Genomic DNA, 20,242 nt, shown 5'->3' on the forward strand with positions numbered 1-20,242 from the left:
ATAGTGCACTATATTAGACCAGAGCCCTATTCCCTATATAGCGACCTACTTTAGACCAGAACCCTATTCCCTATATAGCGACCTACTTTAGACCAGAGCCCTATTCCCTATATAGTCCACTACTTTAGACCAGAACCCTATTCCCTATATAGTGCACTGCTTTAGACCAGAGCCCTATTCCCTATATAGTGCACTGCTTTAGACCAGAGCCCTATTCCCTATATAGACCACTATATTAGACCAGAGCCCTATTCCCTATATAGCGACCTACTTTAGACCAGAACCCTATTCCCTATATAGCGACCTACTTTAGACCAGAGCCCTATTCCCTATATAGTCCACTACTTTAGACCAGAACCCTATTCCCTATATAGCGACCTACTTTAGACCAGAACCCTATTCCCTATATAGCGACCTACTTTAGACCAGAGCCCTATTCCCTATATAGCGACCTACTTTAGACCAGAGCCCTATTCCCTATATAGTCCACTACTTTAGACCAGGGCCCTAATCCCTATATAGTCCACTACTTTAGACCAGGGCCCTATTCCCTATATAGCGACCTGCTTTAGACCAGGGCCCTAATCCCTATATAGTCCACTACTTTAGACCAGAGCCCTATTCCCTATACAGTCCACTACTTTAGACCAGGGCCCTATTCCCTATATAGTCCACTACTTTAGACCAGGGCCCTATTCCCTATATAGTCCACTACTTTAGACCAGGGCCCTATTCCCTATATAGTCCACTACTTTAGACCAGGGCCCTATTCCCTATATAGTCCACTACTTTAGACCAGGGCCCTATTCCCTATATAGTCCACTACTTTAGACCAGGGCTCTATTCCCTATACAGTCCACTACTTTAGACCAGGGCCCTATTCCCTATATAGTCCACTACTTTAGACCAGGGGCAAATTGGAAACTCGGAGCATAGTGAATTCAACACTTGCACAAGCAACACGCTAGAGGCTTCACTACAGACCCTGGTTCAATCCAGGGCTGTATCACAACCGGCCGTGATCGGGAGTCACATAAGGTGGCGCACAATTGGCCCAGCGTCGTCCGGGTTAGGGGAGGGTTCGGCCGTTGAAAAGAAGACTTTGTTCTTAACTGACTTGCCTAGTTAAAAACGTGTCCTGTTTGGGGCCAGTGTTACCCCTAAAAGATTCACTCGTTTAGTAAAAGATGTCCCAGTGTTGACTATTGCAGAAGTTCCCCTGATCGGTACATGTTGTAATACCTTCCTCGTCTTTGATTTAAACTATTCAACATGGTTCATTTGTTTCATTACATCTCCACTGGTATTGATGAGATCCCCCCAACATGGTTCATTTGTTTCATTACATCCCCGATCTCTCCAGATATCCTACAGGGCAACTTCAAACCAGACTACTATTTGAAACACATTCAGAAGGATCTGAGGCTAGCCATCTCCATGGGCGACACAGCCAATCACCCGACTCCTATGGCTGCAGCAGCCAATGAGGTAAGACGTTGTTGGATTGACACACACACAAAATGGCCGCCAATGAGATTCCAAATGGCATTGGGGGTAGATCTTAGATGCTGACCGGACACGTTGCTTCGCGAGCGTCGCAAGATGCATTTTGAAATCCATGTTATTCAATTATTGCACCCACACTGCTCGCGCCAACAAGCATCAGCGATGCCAAGGGCTAACACCGAACCCAAACCGGCTGCGCCCGTGCACCAGCGTGCAAACATTTAATTTGTCCCCCCCACACCAAACGGGATCACGACATGCAGGTGAAAATATCAAAACAAACTCTGAACCAATGACATTAATTTGGGGACAGGTCGAAAAGCATTGAACGTGTATGTATCTGATGTTTTCTCATCCAGTGAGATGGTTTCTTCTGGAACACCTCTCCTATTCTTTGGACCAAATTCTGTTTCCGTGAACAATAAAGTTGTATGTTTTGTCTCCCTTTATGACAACGTTACTTCTATATTCATATTTACCATGGTTTTCTGTCTGTAGGTCTACAAGAGGGCTAAAGCACTGGACCAGTCAGACAACGACATGTCAGCTGTCTACAGAGCCTACATTCACTAAACCTCCTGAAGAGCCTCTCCCCCCGGCCCCTCCTCTCCCCCGACCCCCGACCCCCGTCCTCTCCCCTGACCCCGTCCCCTCCCCCTGTCCTCCTCTCCCTCCCCCGACCTGTCCTCTCCCCCTGTCCTCCTCTCCCTCCCCTGTCCCGACCTCTCCCCCTCCTCTCCCTCCCCTGTCCTCTCCTCTCCCTCCCCTGTCCTCCTCTCCCTCCCCCGACCTGTCCTCTCCCCCCCTCCTCCTCCCTCCCCTGTCCCGTCCTCTCCCCCCCTCCTCTCCCTCCCCTGTCCTCTCCTCTCCCTCCCCTGTCCTCCTCTCCCCCCTCCTCTCCTCTCCTCCCCCTGTCCTCCTCTCCCCCTACCTCTCCTCTCCCTCCCCTGTCCTGTCCCCTCCCCCTGTCCTCCTCTCCTCTGGACCACACTTATCTTTTTATACATTTTTATTCCCGTTTGATTAATTATTTTTGCCTGGCACCAGAGATATTGGTGTACTTCCCAAATGCCATCCTATTTCCTATATAGTACACTACTTTTGACCAGGGTCCACGATTTCCTCGTGAATGAAGCTGAACAACCAACTCTGCCGAATCAGGGCACATAAGGGCTCAGGTCAGAAGTAGTGCACTACACGGGGAGTAGTATGTCATCTGGGAGGCAGCTATTCCATCCCGGTAACGTGATGGGAACCTCTAACTAGTCCACCTGGAACATTGCACTGACTGGGGGTTGTAATAATTCTAGAAGAATGGTCCACAGAAGGTAGCTTCCCCCCCCCACATCTTTGCGTTTTGTTGTCGATGGTGTTGGTCAAGTTTCTGATGGTGAAGCACTGCAGGGTGTTGGGAACAGATTTTGGGATGCGGCTCCATTGCTGTTCACTAGTGATTTGCAACGCGACACATTGCCTGTTTGCTGTCGGGTGGGTTGTGAAGCTGCACGGGCCATGGATTCATTTATCACATCTTTCTTTACATTTTATTTCATTCTATGTGTGAAAATGTCGTCTTTAATTAGAATGTCCAGAATTTCATCAAAACGTATAAAGCTGTTGATATTATCTTTTAAAAGGAGGGTAGAGGCTTGATAAGCACCAAGAGGAATATTGCCACTGCATTGCCTTAACATTGGATCCATTTGAAATCTTCTGACATGTATTTATTTATTTTTAGACGCTCTAGAGCTCCTCTATTCTACTTCTTTTTTGGTGCAGTTTGGCCTGGAGTTGTTTCCGTAGTTGTCTGAATCGGAACAGTGTTTTGTTTTGTTGTGTTCTAGACTGTTAGAGAACCTGCCCCCTTAAGGTTATATTAATTAAGGTTATTCTGATGCCTTGTAATACAGTAATGACTTAATCCTTCTTCTAACCGAGATTCGTCCTAAATGGCACCCTACTCCCTTTTATAGTGAACTACTTTAGACCAGAACTCTGGTCAAAAGTAGTGCTCTAGATAGGGAATAGTATTCCATTTGGGATGAATCCCAGGACATTAAGGTGATGGTGTTTAAACCCATGCAGTGGTCTTAACATTATTAACAACAGGCAAGTTGATCACTTTTTATTGTACATGTATGTTTAGGAACCACGTTGCTTAGCGACCTGTTTGTATTTTAACATGACTATAGATCGCTTGGCTTGATGACTTTGGGTGATTTCTCCACAACAGTTCCCTTTTGCAGTGGGGGGATAGATTTAGCCTGGTTCCCCAGTCTGTTTGTGCCGTCATACCAACTCCTTGTCACTCACTGTCGTATCAAACATGTTGGGCTTGACAAGTACAGCAAGGACAGTTGGCCAAGACCACAAACAGATCTGGGATCAGACTGAGGGGGGAAAGATGCATTTATTACCAGATCAATCACCATATAGGAAACCGTCTAACTACAGAATGGGCATTTCAGTTGAATCATAACCACTCCCTGAGATTCAAGGCCCAAACTTAGAACCTTTTACGTTCTCCTTAAAAGGAATTACCTGACAGGGCCGTGAGAAGACAGGCGATTGTTACCTGAATGGCAGTGAGGGGAATTTAGGCCAACTTTTCTGTTTTAGTTCATTTTGATTTTGGAAAAAATGTGAAACTACTCAACTCATTGTAAACACAATTGAACATGTGTAACATTAGATTTGTAATGTGTAACATTAGATTTGGGTTAAATATCATTTTCACTTCGCAACGTCTTGATCATCCCATTTTGTAGAAGTCGATTTTTCCTTTTTGCCAAACAAGATGTAAATTAAGTTTTAGGTTTTAATTTGTTTAAAACACGGAAATAGTTTATAAAGATTTAAGAATTATGTTTTTAGTAGGAAACATTCTAACAAATGACTTGTAAATAGCCCATCTTGGTTGAGTGGAGGCTTTATAAATAAAGGGTCATATAAACTACTTCTGGTTAGACTCCTCTACCGACTGTCAATCATCTGTTGTGTCCCAAATGGCATCATATTCCCTATATAGTGACCCTGGAATAAAGTAGTGCACTACCCTATAGGCCGCGGTCTAATGTAGTACTCTACCTTATGGACCCTGGTCTAAAGTAGTGCACTACACTATGGTCCGCGGTCTAATGTAGTACACTACCTTATGGACCCTGGAATAAAGTAGTGCACTACCCTATAGGCCGCGGTCTAATGTAGTACTCTACCTTATGGACCCTGGTCTAAAGTAGTGCACTACACTATGGTCCGCGGTCTAATGTAGTACACTACCTTATGGACCCTGGTCTAAAGTAGTGCACTACCCTATAGGACGCGGTCTAATGTAGTACTCTACCTTATGGACCCTGGTCTAAAGTAGTGCACTACACTATGGTCCGCGGTCTAATGTAGTACACTACCTTATGGACCCTGGTGCACTACCCTATGTACCCTTGTCTAAAGTAGTGCACTACATAGGGAATAGGGTACCATATGAAACACTGTCTTATTAATACTGTAGATTGTTCTGTTCAGTGTTTGCTGTTTTAAATTAATCTCTTGTAAACCATTGTCTTTGTGTGGCTTATACAGGTGATGTTGAAATGACTGTTGGGCCCTTTTTTTTTTTTTTTTTGTGCAGGGATGGTGAAACTGTATTGATTTGGGATATTTATGTGAAACATCAAGGCTTTTTGTGCAGTTTATTAAATCCTCTCCTGATTTAAATTGTGTGTTATCATGAAACTCTCTCACACACACACACACACACACAGTAGTGAACATATTTTTTTCACAAGAGAACACAGATCTAATTCAGTTGATATAGATTGCAATCGGTACTTGATTTAACAGTACTGATGTGTTTTGAGGTCGACGGAGGGAGAAAAGCTTAGGGGCCTGCTGCCTTTCACTGAGGTATAGCAAGAACTGCCTGCTCCAACCAATCTCTTTTCCGCTTTTCTTGGCCGCTGCGGAAAATGTTTTAATGTGACGCAAACCGGAAGTGCATTCCCAAAGAAGGGATTAGGGGGCGGGGTCAAGATGAATTGTTAATGTATGACTAAACTATCTTGCTGAACGTAAACACAACCCTAGAAGAAGACGGGTTGAAGATCTGGTTTACATACTTGGTGGACCAGTCTGCCTGCGGGAATGCTCAATCCTCAAAGATCTTTATCTGAACTACCAAAGATGTCGGGGCCAAGCCAAGCCGAGAGGGCTGTTTTGGTAAGCAAAACTGGAAGGGTCGGGATCATGACAAGCTAGCTAACAACATACATGGGTTAACCTTGGCTCGCTAGTTATTCACCGACGTCTAGCTAGCTATTGATTGTTATTATGAGTGTATATTTTCTCGTGCGATCTTCTTGCGTGATTAAAAGGGACATTAAGGACACCTGCTCTGTCCATGACATAGACTGACCAGGTGAAAGCTATGATCTCTTGTCACTTGTTAAATCCTCTTCAACCGGTGTAGACGAAGGGGAGGACTGAGACCGGTTAATAAGGACTTTTTAGACTTGAGAGATGGATTGTGTATGTGTGCCATTCAGAGGGTGAACGGGCAAGACAAAATATTGAAGTGCCTTTTGAACGGGGTAGGGTAGTAGGTGCCTGGTGCACCGATTTGTGTCAAGAACTGCAAAGCTACTGGGTTTTTCCACGCTCAACAGTTTCCTGTGTGTATCAAGAATGGTCCACCACCCAAAGGACATCCAGCCAACTTGACACAACTGTGGGAAGCATTGGAGTCAACATGGGAGTCAGCATCCCTGTACGACTCAATATTAGGAAGGCGTCCTTAATGTTTTGTACACTCAATGCCGTAGCGCCTGACAGTGCCAAGAATATAACTGCTCTGCTGCCTTGCGTCGGCAAGCTCTGTTCTGCTGGTTGTCAATGACAACGTGATGTACAGTATGATCCAAGTCCTCATAATAGTCACATTGAATGATTGTCACATTTACAGCCTTCGATGGGTGAGGTCACTGCTGCCCTGCCAACCCCATATATCTAGCCTTCTGTACACAGCTCGACCTATAGATCCATAGGTGTCAAGCGTCACATTCAGTCCTCAAGGGTGGGCTTCATCCAAGAGAGAAGATACGAGAAGATATATGCAGGGCTTCCTATATAGCTAGCTAGTATACAGAAGCAGGTCTCTTAAAGGTACTGGTATGTATGTAGATACACAGGCACAAGAGCAACACGTCTCTGTTGCTTCCTGTCAGATGACATTTCTACCATAGCGTTAGAATGATTCCCTCTAATTCTATGATTCCTGCATTCAGGGAAGTAGAACCACAGCATTCTCAGAACACCCGTGGAATTCTAATTGGAACCACGATAATGTGATCATTCTAGAACAGAATAAGCCTATCTATCCTTATCTCTGCTGACCACCACAATAACTATCTTGTTTGTCTCCTCTCTCTCTCTTTCACCCCTCTCTCATTCACCCCACCCCTCTCTCGTTCTCTCCCTCCCTCGCCTCCTTCCCTTCAGGAGGAGGAGTTTAACTGGTTGCTGAAAGAGGAGGTCCATGCTGTTTTGAAGCAGCTCCAGGATATACTGAAGGTGAGCACTACCATCATTAGCTCTGGGGTGAAGTTTCTCTTTTGTACAGATCTAAGATCAGCTTCCTCTCTCCCTATCCTCACCTTACCGTTAGTGGGGGGAAAATCCCAAACTGATCCAAGATCAGTGTCTACAGTCGTGGCCAAAAGTTTTGAGAATGACACAAAAATTAATTTTCACAAAGTCTGCTGCCTCAGTTTGTATGATGGCAATTTGCATATACTCCAGAATGTTATGAAGAGTGATCAGATGAATTGCAATTAATTGCAAAGTCCCTCTTTGTCATGCAAATGAACTGAATCCCCCCAAAACATTTCCACTGCATTTCAGCCCTGCCACAAAAGGACCAGCTGACATCATGTCAGTGATTCTCTCGTTAACACAGGTGTGAGTGTTGACGAGGACAAGGCTGGAGATCACTCTGTCATGCAGATTGAGTTTGAATAACAGACTGGAAGCTTCAAAAGGAGGGTGGTGCTTGGAATCATTGTTCTTACTCTGTCATCCATGGTTACCTGCAAGGAAACATGTGCCATCATCATTGCTTTGCACAAAAAGGGCTTCACAGGCAAGGATATTGCTGCCAGTAAGATTGCACCTAAATCAACCATTTATCGTATCATCAAGAACTTCAAGGAGAGCGGTTCAATTGTTGTGAAAAAGGCTTCAGGGAGCCCAAAAAAGTCCAGCAAGCACCAGGACCGTCTCCTAAAGTTGATTCAGCTGCGGGATCGGGGCACCACCAGTACAGAGCTTGCTCAGGAATGGCAGCAGGCAGGTGTGAGTGTATCTGCACACACAGTGAGGTGAAGACTTTTGGAGGATGGCCTGGTGTCAAGAAGGGCAGCAAAGAAGCCACTTCTCTCCAGGAATAACATCAGGGACAGACTGATATTCTGCAAAAGGTACAGGGATTGGACTGCTGAGGACTGGGGTAAAGTCATTTTCTCTGATGAATCCCCTTTCCGATTGTTTGGGGCATCCGGAAAAAAGCTTGTCCGGAGAAGACAAGGTGAGCGCTACCATCAGTCCTGTGTCATGCCAACAGTAAAGCATCCTGAGACCATTCATGTGTGGGGTTGCTTCTCAGCCAAGGGACTGGGCTCACTCACTCACTATTTTGCCTAAGAACACAGCCATGAATAAAGAATGGTACCAACACATCCTCCTGAGAGCAACTTCTCCCAACCATCCAGGAACAGTTTGGTGACGAACAATGCCTTTTCCAGCATGATGGAGCACCTTGCCATAAGGCAAAAGTCATAACTAAGTGGCTCGGGGAACAAAACATTGATATTTTGGGTCCATGGCCAGGAAACTCCTCAGAACTTAATCCCATAGAGAACTTGTGGTCAATCCTCAAAGGGCGGGTGGACAAACAAAAACCCACAAATTCTGACAAACTCCAAGCATTGATTATACAAGAATGGGCTGCTATCAGTCAGGATGTGGCCCAGAAGTTAATTGACAGCATGCCAGGGTGGATTGCAGAGTCCTTGAAAAAGAAGGGTCAACACTGCAAATATTGACTCTTTGAATCAATCAACTTCATGTAATTGTCAATAAAAGCCTTTGACACTTATGAAATGCTTGTAAATATACTTTAGTATTCCATAGTAACATCTGACAAAAATATCTAAAGACACTGAAGCAGAAAAATTATATTTGTGTCATTCTCAAAACTTTTGGCCACGACTGTAGGATCAACCTCACCCAACAACTAAGTATTGGCTCCATGGGATCAAAGAGCTCTGATCACCACACAAGACTGTCACTGAGGTGTCTTAACACTGCTGAGTTGTCAATATTGGGTTGGACCTAGCTGTGGTACACTGACCCCAGAGCCATCGGTTGGACCTAGCTGTGGTACACTGACCCCATAGCCATCGGTTGGACCTAGCTGTGGTACACTGACCCCATAGCCATCGGTTGGACCTAGCTGTGGTACACTGACCCCATAGCCATCGGTTGAACCTAGCTGTGATACACTGACCCCATAGCCATCGGTTGGACCTAGCTGTGGTACACTGACCCCATAGCCATCGGTTGGACCTAGCTGTGGTACACTGACCCCATAGCCATCGGTTGGACCTAGCTGTGGTACACTGACCCCATAGCCATCGGTTGGACCTAGCTGTGGTACACTGACCCCATAGCCATCGGTTGGACCTAGCTGTGGTACACTGACCCCATAGCCATCGGTTGGACCTAGCTGTGGTACACTGACCCCATAGCCATCGGTTGGACCTAGCTGTGGTACACTGACCCCATAGCCATCGGTTGGACCTAGCTGTGGTACACTGACCCCATAGCCATCGGTTGGACCTAGCTGTGGTACACTGACCCCATAGCCATCGGTTGGACCTAGCTGTGGTACACTGACCCCATAGCCATCGGTTGGACCTAGCTGTGGTACACTGACCCCATAGCCATCGGTTGGACCTAGCTGTGGTACACTGACCCCATAGCCATCAAGGAGGATCCTATAAGAGGAGATTATCCTGACTAAGGATAAACCATGTAGAACAAGTGCATTCCAAGACATTTTAACTTTGGCGAGGTTGTTGTGTAACTAAATTCTTCAAATGTTGTTTGATTTCGGCGTACTGTTGTCAGAGTTGATTGCTATTTGTACTCACGCTTCTCAAGACATTTTATTGAATTATTGATGGAGATATTTACAGTGCTGAAACTAGATTGTGTACAGGTTTATTATACTGAACCAAAATATAAACGCAACATGGAGCAATTTCATTGATTTTACTGAGTTACAGTTAATATGATGAAATCAGTCAAATGAAATATATTCAGTAGTCCCTAATCTATGGATGTCACATGACTGGGAATACAGATATGCATCTGTTGGTCACACATACCTTTCAAAAAAATTGGGCCTCAGGATCTCGTTTACGGTATTTTTGTGCATTCAAATGACCAATTAAAATGCAGTTGTGTTTGTTGTCCGTAGCTTATGCCTGCCCATACCATGACCCCACTGTCACCATGGGGCACTCTGTTCACAACGTTGATATCAGCAAACCGCTCGCCCACACAACGCCATACACGTGGTCTGCGGTTGAGAGGCCGGTTGGACGCACTGCCAAATGCTCTAAAATGAGGTTGGAGGTGGCTTATAGTAGAGAAATGAACATTCACTTTTCTGGCAACATCTGGTGGACATTCCTGCAGTCAGCATGCCAATTGCACACTCCCTCAACTGGAGACATCTGTGGCATTGTGTTGTGTGACAAAATTGCACATTTTAGAGTGGCCTTTTATTGTCCCCAGCACAAGGTGCACCTGTGTAATGGTTATGCTGTTTAATCAGCTTCTTGATATGCCACACCTGTCAGGTGGATGGATTATCTTGGCAAAGGAGAAATGCTCACTAACAGGGATGTAAACAAGTTTGAGCACAATTTTATTTCAGCTCATGAGACATGGGACCAACACTTCATGTTGAGTTTATATTTTTGTTCAGTGTAGATTGTGTCCTATATAACTAGATTGTGTCCTGTATAACTAGATTGTGTTCTATGTTTATGTCACCAGGAGGCATCCAGGAGGTTCTCCATTCCCACCCCAGGACTGGAGAACCAACTGAAACAGGAGAACTTCATCCTGGGCAGCTCAACGTAAGTCTTGGAGGGATTCATTCTTTGATTTGATTGGTTAATTGATCAGTTGGGTGATTTGATTGGTTAATTGATCAGTTGGGTGATTTGATTGGTTAATTGATCAGTTGGGTGACTTTTGATTATTTTATTAGCCATTTAAAAAACATTAAAATGTGTCTCCTTGATTCATAGCAATACAATAGACAATGTAAGACAGAACATGAATATAATGTAGACTACAAGAAACCCCATCTAGTCCAGCCTAACGGAGACCAGTTAACACATGACATAGATTAGAAACGCATGTCGGATTATGTTATTTACCTTTACATTCCTTCTGGGGGCAACAGGTAGTCTAGTGGAGGGAAAACTCCCGTCTGTTAACATTTTGTTATAGTGGAGGGCTTGTTTATACATTACACAACCTTCTGTTTACAGACACTATCAACAACACCTTTCTAATCTGCCGGGACTTGAGTCTATGACAAGGTGACATTATGACATAGGACTCAGGTCAACAGTAGTGTAGTGTGTAGGGGACAGGGTTCTGTCTGGGACTTCCACAGTGTCATTATGACATAGGACTCAGGTCAACAGTAGTGTGTAGGGGACAGGGTTCTGTCTGGGACTTCCACAGTGTCATTATGACATAGGACTCAGGTCAACAGTAGTGTGTAGGGGACAGGGTTCTGTCTGGGACTTCCACAGTGTCATTATGACATAGGACTCAGGTCAACAGTAGTGTGTAGGGGACAGGGTTCTGTCTGGGACTTCCACAGTGTCATTATGACATAGGACTCAGGTCAACAGTAGTGTAGTGTGTAGGGGACAGGGTTCTGTCTGGGACTTCCACAGTGTCATTATGACATAGGACTCAGGTCAACAGTAGTGTGTAGGGGATAGGGTTCTGTCTGGGACTTCCACAGTGTCATTATGACATAGGACTCAGGTCAACAGTAGTGTGTAGGGGACAGGGTTCTGTCTGGGACTTCCACAGTGTCATTATGACATAGGACTCAGGTCAACAGTAGTGTAGTGTGTAGGGGACAGGGTTCTGTCTGGGACTTCCACAGTGTCATTATGACATAGGACTCAGGTCAACAGTAGTGTGGTGTGTAGGGGACAGGGTTCTGTCTGGGACTTCCACAGTGTCATTATGACATAGGACTCAGGTCAACAGTAGTGTGGTGTGTAGGGGACAGGGTTCTGTCTGGGACTTCCACAGTGTCATTATGACATAGGACTCAGGTCAACAGTAGTGTGTAGGGGACAGGGTTCTGTCTGGGACTTCCACAGTGTCATTATGACATAGGACTCAGGTCAACAGTAGTGTAGTGTGTAGGGGACAGGGTTCTGTCTGGGACTTCCACAGTGTCATTATGACATAGGACTCAGGTCAACAGTAGTGTAGTGTGTAGGGGACAGGGTTCTGTCTGGGACTTCCACAGTGTCATTATGACATAGGACTCAGGTCAACAGTAGTGTGGTGTGTAGGGGACAGGGTTCTGTCTGGGACTTCCACAGTGTCATTATGACATAGGACTCAGGTCAACAGTAGTGTGTAGGGGACAGGGTTCTGTCTGGGACTTCCACAGTGTCATTATGACATAGGACTCAGGTCAACAGTAGTGTGGTGTGTAGGGGACAGGGTTCTGTCTGGGACTTCCACAGTGTCATTATGACATAGGACTCAGGTCAACAGTAGTGTGTAGGGGACAGGGTTCTGTCTGGGACTTCCACAGTGTCATTATGACATAGGACTCAGGTCAACAGTAGTGTGGTGTGTAGGGGACAGGGTTCTGTCTGGGACTTCCACAGTGTCATTATGACATAGGACTCAGGTCAACAGTAGTGTGTAGGGGACAGGGTTCTGTCTGGGACTTCCACAGTGTCATTATGACATAGGACTCAGGTCAACAGTAGTGTAGTGTGTAGGGGACAGGGTTCTGTCTGGGACTTCCACAGTGTCATTATGACAGTCTTGTGAGTCCTGCTGTCTTGTCTTCACAGCATGGACCAGGTGAAAGGAGTACTGACTCTACAGGGAGAAGCCCTGACTCAAGCTGTGAGTGTCTCCTTCCTCTGGTTCTAGACTGTTCTCTGTAAACATTCTCACCGGCAGTGTTTGACTGTGTTTTAGTACAGAGAACATGTTACAATGTCAGGTTCTGTCTGTAATGTGTTTTAGTACAGAGAACATGTTACAATGTCAGGTTCTGTCTAATGTGTTTTAGTACAGAGAACATGTTACAATGTCAGGTTCTGTCTAATGTGTTTTAGTACAGAGAACATGTTACAATGTCAGGTTCTGTCTGCAATGTGTTTTAGTACAGAGAACATGTTACAATGTCAGGTTCTGTCTGCAATGTGTTTTAGTACAGAGAACATGTTACAATGTCAGGTTCTGTCTGTAATGTGTTTTAGTACAGAGAACATGTTACAATGTCAGGTTCTGTCTGCAATGTGTTTTAGTACAGAGAACATGTTACAATGTGAGGTTCTGTCTAATGTGTTTTAGTGGAGAGAACATGTTACAATGTGAGGTTCTGTCTAATGTGTTTTAGTACAGAGAACATGTTACAATGTCAGGTTCTGTCTGTAATGTGTTTTAGTACAGAGAACATGTTACAATGTCAGGTTCTGTCTGCAATGTGTTTTAGTACAGAGAACATGTTACAATGTCAGGTTCTGTCTGCAATGTGTTTTAGTACAGAGAACATGTTACAATGTCAGGTTCTGTCTGCAATGTGTTTTAGTACAGAGAACATGTTACAATGTCAGGTTCTGTCTGTAATGTGTTTTAGTACAGAGAACATGTTACAATGTCAGGTTCTGTCTGCAATGTGTTTTAGTACAGAGAACATGTTACAATGTCAGGTTCTGTCTGCAATGTGTTTTAGTAGAGAGAACATGTTACAATGTCAGGTTCTGTCTGCAATGTGTTTTAGTACAGAGAACATGTTACAATGTCAGGTTCTGTCTGCAATGTGTTTTAGTGGAGAGAACATGTTACAATGTGAGGTTCTGTCTAATGTGTTTTAGTACAGAGAACATGTTACAATGTCAGGTTCTGTCTGTAATGTGTTTTAGTACAGAGAACATGTTACAATGTCAGGTTCTGTCTGTAATGTGTTTTAGTACAGAGAACATGTTACAATGTCAGGTTCTGTCTGCAATGTGTTTTAGTACAGAGAACATGTTACAATGTCAGGTTCTGTCTGTAATGTGTTTTAGTACAGAGAACATGTTACAATGTCAGGTTCTGTCTGCAATGTGTTTTAGTACAGAGAACATGTTACAATGTCAGGTTCTGTCTGTAATGTGTTTTAGTACAGAGAACATGTTACAATGTCAGGTTCTGTCTGCAATGTGTTTTAGTACAGAGAACATGTTACAATGTCAGGTTCTGTCTGTAATGTGTTTTAGTACAGAGAACATGTTACAATGTCAGGTTCTGTCTGTAATGTGTTTTAGTACAGAGAACATGTTACAATGTGAGGTTCTGTCTAATGTGTTTTAGTGGAGAGAACATGTTACAATGTCAGGTTCTGTCTGCAATGTGTTTTAGTACAGAGAACATGTTACAATGTCAGGTTCTGTCTGCAATGTGTTTTAGTACAGAGAACATGTTACAATGTCAGGTTCTGTTTGCAATGTGTTTTAGTACAGAGAACATGTTACAATGTCAGGTTCTGTCTGCAATGTGTTTTAGTGGAGAGAACGTGTTACAATGTCAGGTTCTGTCTGCAATGTGTTTTAGTACAGAGAACATGTTACAATGTCAGGTTCTGTCTGTAATGTGTTTTAGTACAGAGAACATGTTACAATGTCAGGTTCTGTCTGCAATGTGTTTTAGTACAGAGAACATGTTACAATGTCAGGTTCTGTCTGCAATGTGTTTTAGTACAGAGAACATGTTACAATGTCAGGTTCTGTCTGCAATGTGTTTTAGTACAGAGAACATGTTACAATGTCAGGTTCTGTCTGCAATGTGTTTTAGTACAGAGAACATGTTACAATGTCAGGTTCTGTCTAATGTGTTTTAGTACAGAGAACATGTTACAATGTCAGGTTCTGTCTGCAATGTGTTTTAGTACAGAGAACATGTTACAATGTCAGGTTCTGTCTGTAATGTGTTTTAGTGGAGAGAACATGTTACAATGTCAGGTTCTGTCTAATGTGTTTTAGTACAGAGAACATGTTACAATGTCAGGTTCTGTCTGCAATGTGTTTTAGTAGAGAGAACATGTTACAATGTCAGGTTCTGTCTGCAATGTGTTTTAGTACAGAGAACATGTTACAATGTCAGGTTCTGTCTGCAATGTGTTTGATTGCTTTGTCTTTGCAGGACATCAATCTGAAAACTGCTAAAAGCAACCAAGTGATGCATTTCACATTCAGGGATGATAAGCACTGGAAATTACAACAGGTACTGTGTGTGTGTGTGTGTGTGTGGTTTCAAGTTGTAATGTCATGTGCAGTGAAAGTACAGTGCCTTTGTTGCAACCTCTAAACCAAGAATCATCAACTAGATTCAGTCACAACTTTTTCTTGAGAGGATGGTCGGGAGTCAGAACAAAATAAAACCAATATTTATAGATTGTGAATTGACCGCAAGAAGCCTAAACGGATATAATATTAGACTAAAACCATAATAATTTCAAACCTCGATTACATTTGGGGACATGGCCCTGCGTAGGGGGTCTTTCAGATGGGATGTTTAAAATGGGTGTCCTGACTCTCTGTGGTCATTCAAAATCCCATAGCATTTAATGTCAGAGTAGGGGTGTACACCCTGGTGTCATGGTGAAATAACCAACCTGGCCACATTCCTAAATTCCCATCTCTCCCTCAGCTCTACTAATACTGTCTCTGTCCCCGTCTCAGATCTAATAATACTGACTCTGTCCCCGTCCCTCAGATCTAATAATACTGACTCTGTCCCCGTCCCTCAGATCTAATAATACTGACTCTGTCCCCGTCCCTCAGATCTAATAATACTGACTCTGTCCCCGTCCCTCAGATCTAATAATACTGACTCTGTCCCCGTCTCAGATCTAATAATACTGGCTCTGTCCCCGTCCCTCAGATCTAATAATACTGGCTCTGTCCCCGTCTCAGATCTAATAATACTGACTCTGTCCCCGTCTCAGATCTAATAATACTGACTCTGTCCCCGTCTCAGATCTAATAATACTGACTCTGTCCCCGTCCCTCAGATCTAATAATACTGACTCTGTCCCCGTCTCAGATCTAATAATACTGACTCTGTCCCCGTCCCTCAGATCTAATAATACTGACTCTGTCCCCGTCCCTCAGATCTAATTATACTGACTCTGTCCCCGTCCCTCAGATCTAATAATACTGACTCTGTCCCTGTCTCAGATCTAATAATACTGACTCTGTCCCTGTCCCTCAGATCTAATAATACTGACTCTGTCCCCGTCCCTCAGATCTAATAATACTGACTCTGTCCCCGTCCCTCAGATCTAATAATACTGACTCTGTCCCCGTCCCTCAGATCTAATAATACTGACTCTGTCCCCGTCCCTCAGATCTAATAATACTGACTCTGTCCCCGTCCCTCAGATCTAATTATACTGACTCTGTCCCCGTCCCTCAGATCTAATAATACTGACTCTGTCCCCGTCCCTCAGATCTAATAATACTGACTCTGTCCCCGTCTCAGATCTAATAATACTGACTCTGTCCCCGTCCCTCAGATCTAATAATACTGACTCTGTCCCCGTCCCTCAGATCTAATAATACTGACTCTGTCCCCGTCTCTCCCTCAGATCCAGGATGCTAGGAACCATGTGAATCAGGCTCTGCAGCTGCTGAGTGGTAGAGATGAGAGCTACCACTTTAAGACTGGGGCTGAGGTCAACAAGGTAGGAACACACACACAGCTACCACTTTAAGACTGGGGCTGAGGGTAATGAGGTTAGTTTCCACCAGGGAAAAAAGTGATAATTACTGTCAGAAATAAACTGCTTTCTGTGTCATAGCGGAGCTAACAGATATAGCAGAGCTATCAGGGAAGTGGTTTTCCTCTATTTTCTATGTCAACACTACACATCATTAGACTATACTACACATCACTACACATCATTAGACTATACTACACATCATTAGACTATACTACACATCATTAGACTATACTACACATCATTAGACTATACTACACATCATTAGACTATACTACACATCATTAGACTATACTACACATCATTAGACTATACTACACATCATTAGACTATACTACACATCATTAGACTATACTACACATCATTAGACTATACTACACATCATTAGACTATACTACACATCATTAGTCTGCACTACACATCATTAGACTATACTACACATCATTAGACTACACTACACATCATTAGACTATACTACACATCACTACACTACACATCACTACACATCATTAGACTATACATCATTAGACTACACTACACATCACTACACATCATTAGACTACACTACACATCACTACACATCATTAGACTACACTACACATCACTACACATCATTAGACTACACTACACATCACTACACATCATTAGACTACACTACACATCACTACACATCATTAGTCTGCACTACACATCATTAGACTACACATCATTAGTCTGCACTACACATCATTAGTCTGCACTACACATCATTAGACTGCACTACACATTAGACTATACATCACTAGACTACACTACACATCATTAGACTACACTACACATCATTAGACTACACTACACATCATTAGACTATACTACACATCATTAGACTACACTACACATCATTAGACTATACTACACATCATTAGACTACACATCATTAGACTACACTACACATCACTACACTACACATCACTACACTACACATCATTAGACTACACTACACATCATTAGTCTGCACTACACATCATTAGACTACACTACACATCATTAGACTACACTACACATCATTAGACTACACTACACATCATTAGACTATACTACACATCATTAGACTACACTACACATCATTAGACTATACTACACATCATTAGACTACACATCATTAGACTACACATCACTACACTACACATCACTACACTACACATCATTAGACTACACTACACATCATTAGTCTGCACTACACATCATTAGACTATACTACACATCATTAGACTACACATCATTAGACTATACTACACATCACTACACTACACATCACTACACATCATTAGACTACACTACACATCATTAGACTATACTACACATCATTAGACTATACTACACATCATTAGACTACACATCATTAGACTACACTACACATCATTAGACTACACTACACATCATTAGACTACACTACACATCATTAGTCTACACTACACATCATTAGACTACACTACACATCATTAGACTGCACTACACATCATTAGACTATACTACACATCATTAGACTATACTACACATCAGACTACACATCATTAGACTACACTACACATCACTACACACACATCACTACACATCATTAGACTACACTACACATCATTAGACTACACATCATTAGTCTACACTACACACCATTAGACTACACTACACATCATTAGTCTACACATCACTACACATCATTAGACTACACTACACATCATTACACTACACATCATTAGACTACACTACACATCATTAGACTACACTACACATCATTAGACTACACATCATTAGACTATACATCATTAGTCTACACATCACTACACATCATTAGACTATACTACACATCATTAGACTACACTACACATCACTACACATCATTAGACTACACTACACATCACTACACTACACATCATTAGACTACACTACACATCATTAGACTACACTACACATCATTAGTCTACACTACACATCATTAGACTACACTACACATCATTAGACTACACTACACATCATTAGACTATACATCATTAGACTACACATCACTACACATCATTAGACTACACATCATTAGACTACACATCATTAGTCTACACTACACACCATTAGACTACACTACACATCATTAGACTACACTACACATCATTAGTCTACACATCACTACACATCATTAGACTACACTACACATCATTAGTCTACACATCACTACACATCATTAGACTACACTACACATCATTAGACTACACTACACATCATTAGACTACACTACACATCATTAGACTACACTACACATCATTAGACTACACTACACATCACTACACTACACATCAGTACACATCATTAGACTACACTACACATCATTAGACTACACTACACACCATTAGTCTACACTACACACCATTAGACTACACTACACATCATTAGACTACATCTTTGCTCCACCATGTACCCGTTCATTACCTAGAACAACTTTTCCATCCCAGAGTGCATCTCTTCATTTCCTCTATATATCTCAGGTTGTGTTTGTTCCCAGTTGATGACTGTAGTTGATGATGACTGATGATGTCGTTGTTGTAGCTGATGGACGCAGTGATGCTCCAGCTGACCAGGGCTCGTAACCGCCTCACCACTCCGGCAGCCATGACCCTGCCGGAGCTGGCCACCAGCGGCCTCATGGTGAGTCTCTCATAGGTTATAGGTCATAGCAGAGAAACTGGTCTCGCCGTCTACTGTATGCAATTTACACCACAATGACTCTCTCTCTTCTCTTCTCTCCTCTCTATCTCCTTTCTTCTCTTCTCTCCTCTCTCTCCAGAAAATGTTCACTCCTCCAATGCCAGGCGATGTGATGGTGAACTTCTATATCAACCTGAGTAAGCTGTGTCTGACTGTCTACCAGCTGCACGCAATGCAGCCCAACACCACCAAGGTACACACTCACACACTCACACTCTCATGCAGATACAGTCTGAGGATCGAATCCATCCCTGAGACAACTTTCGCAACAAGATCACAGCTGTTAGTTGTGTAATCACATGTGGTATTGTGACGATGCATCAGTTCGTCTACCTGTGGTGTTTCAACAGAACTTCAAGCCATCTGGAAGCTCCGTGTTACACAACCCCGGAGCCATGTTGTAAGTTCTGCTTGATATAACGGGTCAAATCAAATCAAATTTTATTTGTCACATACACATGGTTAGCAGATGTTAATGCGAGTGTAGCGAAATGCTTGTGCTTCTAGTTCCGACAATGCAGTAATAACCAACAAGTAATCTAACTAACAATTCCAAAACTACTGTCTTATACACAGTGTAAGGGGATAAAGAATATGTACATAAGGATATATGAATGAGTGATGGTACAGAGCAGCATAGGCAAGATACAGTAGATGGTATCGAGTACAGTATATACATATGAGATGAGTATGTAAACAAAGTGGCATAGTTAAAGTGGCTAGTGATACATGTATTACATAAGGATGCAGTCGATGATATAGAGTACAGTATATATGTATGCATATGAGATGAATAATGTAGGGTAAGTAACATTATATAAGGTAGCATTGTTAAAAGTGGCTAGTGATATATTTACATCAATTCCCATTATTAAAGTGGCTGGAGTTGAGTCA

The 20,242-nt window shown here is 43.0% G+C and overlaps 2 protein-coding genes and 1 long non-coding RNA gene across 4 annotated transcripts in view; 2 read left to right on the plus strand and 1 right to left on the minus strand.

Moving 5' to 3' along the window:
- Positions 1 to 2,171, plus strand: part of LOC121845395 (putative oxidoreductase GLYR1) — a 36,687-nt gene extending 34,516 nt beyond the window's left edge. Inside the window, exons 15-16 of the mRNA XM_042316666.1 lie at positions 1,364 to 1,488; positions 2,005 to 2,171. Of these exons, the coding sequence (XP_042172600.1) occupies positions 1,364 to 1,488; positions 2,005 to 2,079 (200 nt within the window). The 3' untranslated portion in view covers positions 2,080 to 2,171. The remainder of the gene's footprint in view (positions 1 to 1,363; positions 1,489 to 2,004) is intronic.
- A 1,156-nt stretch (positions 2,172 to 3,327) lies between these two features.
- On the minus strand, positions 3,328 to 5,105 carry LOC121845396. Its single transcript, XR_006082543.1, has 2 exons — positions 4,914 to 5,105; positions 3,328 to 4,785 (listed from the first exon to the last, which is right to left on the minus strand). It is a non-coding gene; the product is annotated as an uncharacterized LOC121845396 (long non-coding RNA).
- Positions 5,106 to 5,501: 396 nt separating this feature from the next.
- Positions 5,502 to 19,748, plus strand: LOC112225792 (rogdi atypical leucine zipper; the record flags this gene model as incomplete). 2 transcript variants are annotated; one of them, XM_042316667.1, is given in 9 exon segments in its annotated part: positions 5,502 to 5,721; positions 7,000 to 7,071; positions 10,624 to 10,706; positions 12,699 to 12,753; positions 15,037 to 15,117; positions 16,484 to 16,579; positions 19,190 to 19,288; positions 19,428 to 19,541; positions 19,699 to 19,748. In XM_042316667.1, coding segments are annotated over 9 exon segments (725 nt in total), but the record flags the coding sequence as incomplete, so codon positions are not given.
- Positions 19,749 to 20,242: the final 494 nt, after the last annotated feature.

The sequence above is a fragment of the Oncorhynchus tshawytscha genome, unplaced genomic scaffold (genome assembly GCF_018296145.1).
Source record: "Oncorhynchus tshawytscha isolate Ot180627B unplaced genomic scaffold, Otsh_v2.0 Un_contig_6540_pilon_pilon, whole genome shotgun sequence".
NCBI lineage: Eukaryota > Metazoa > Chordata > Actinopteri > Salmoniformes > Salmonidae > Oncorhynchus > Oncorhynchus tshawytscha.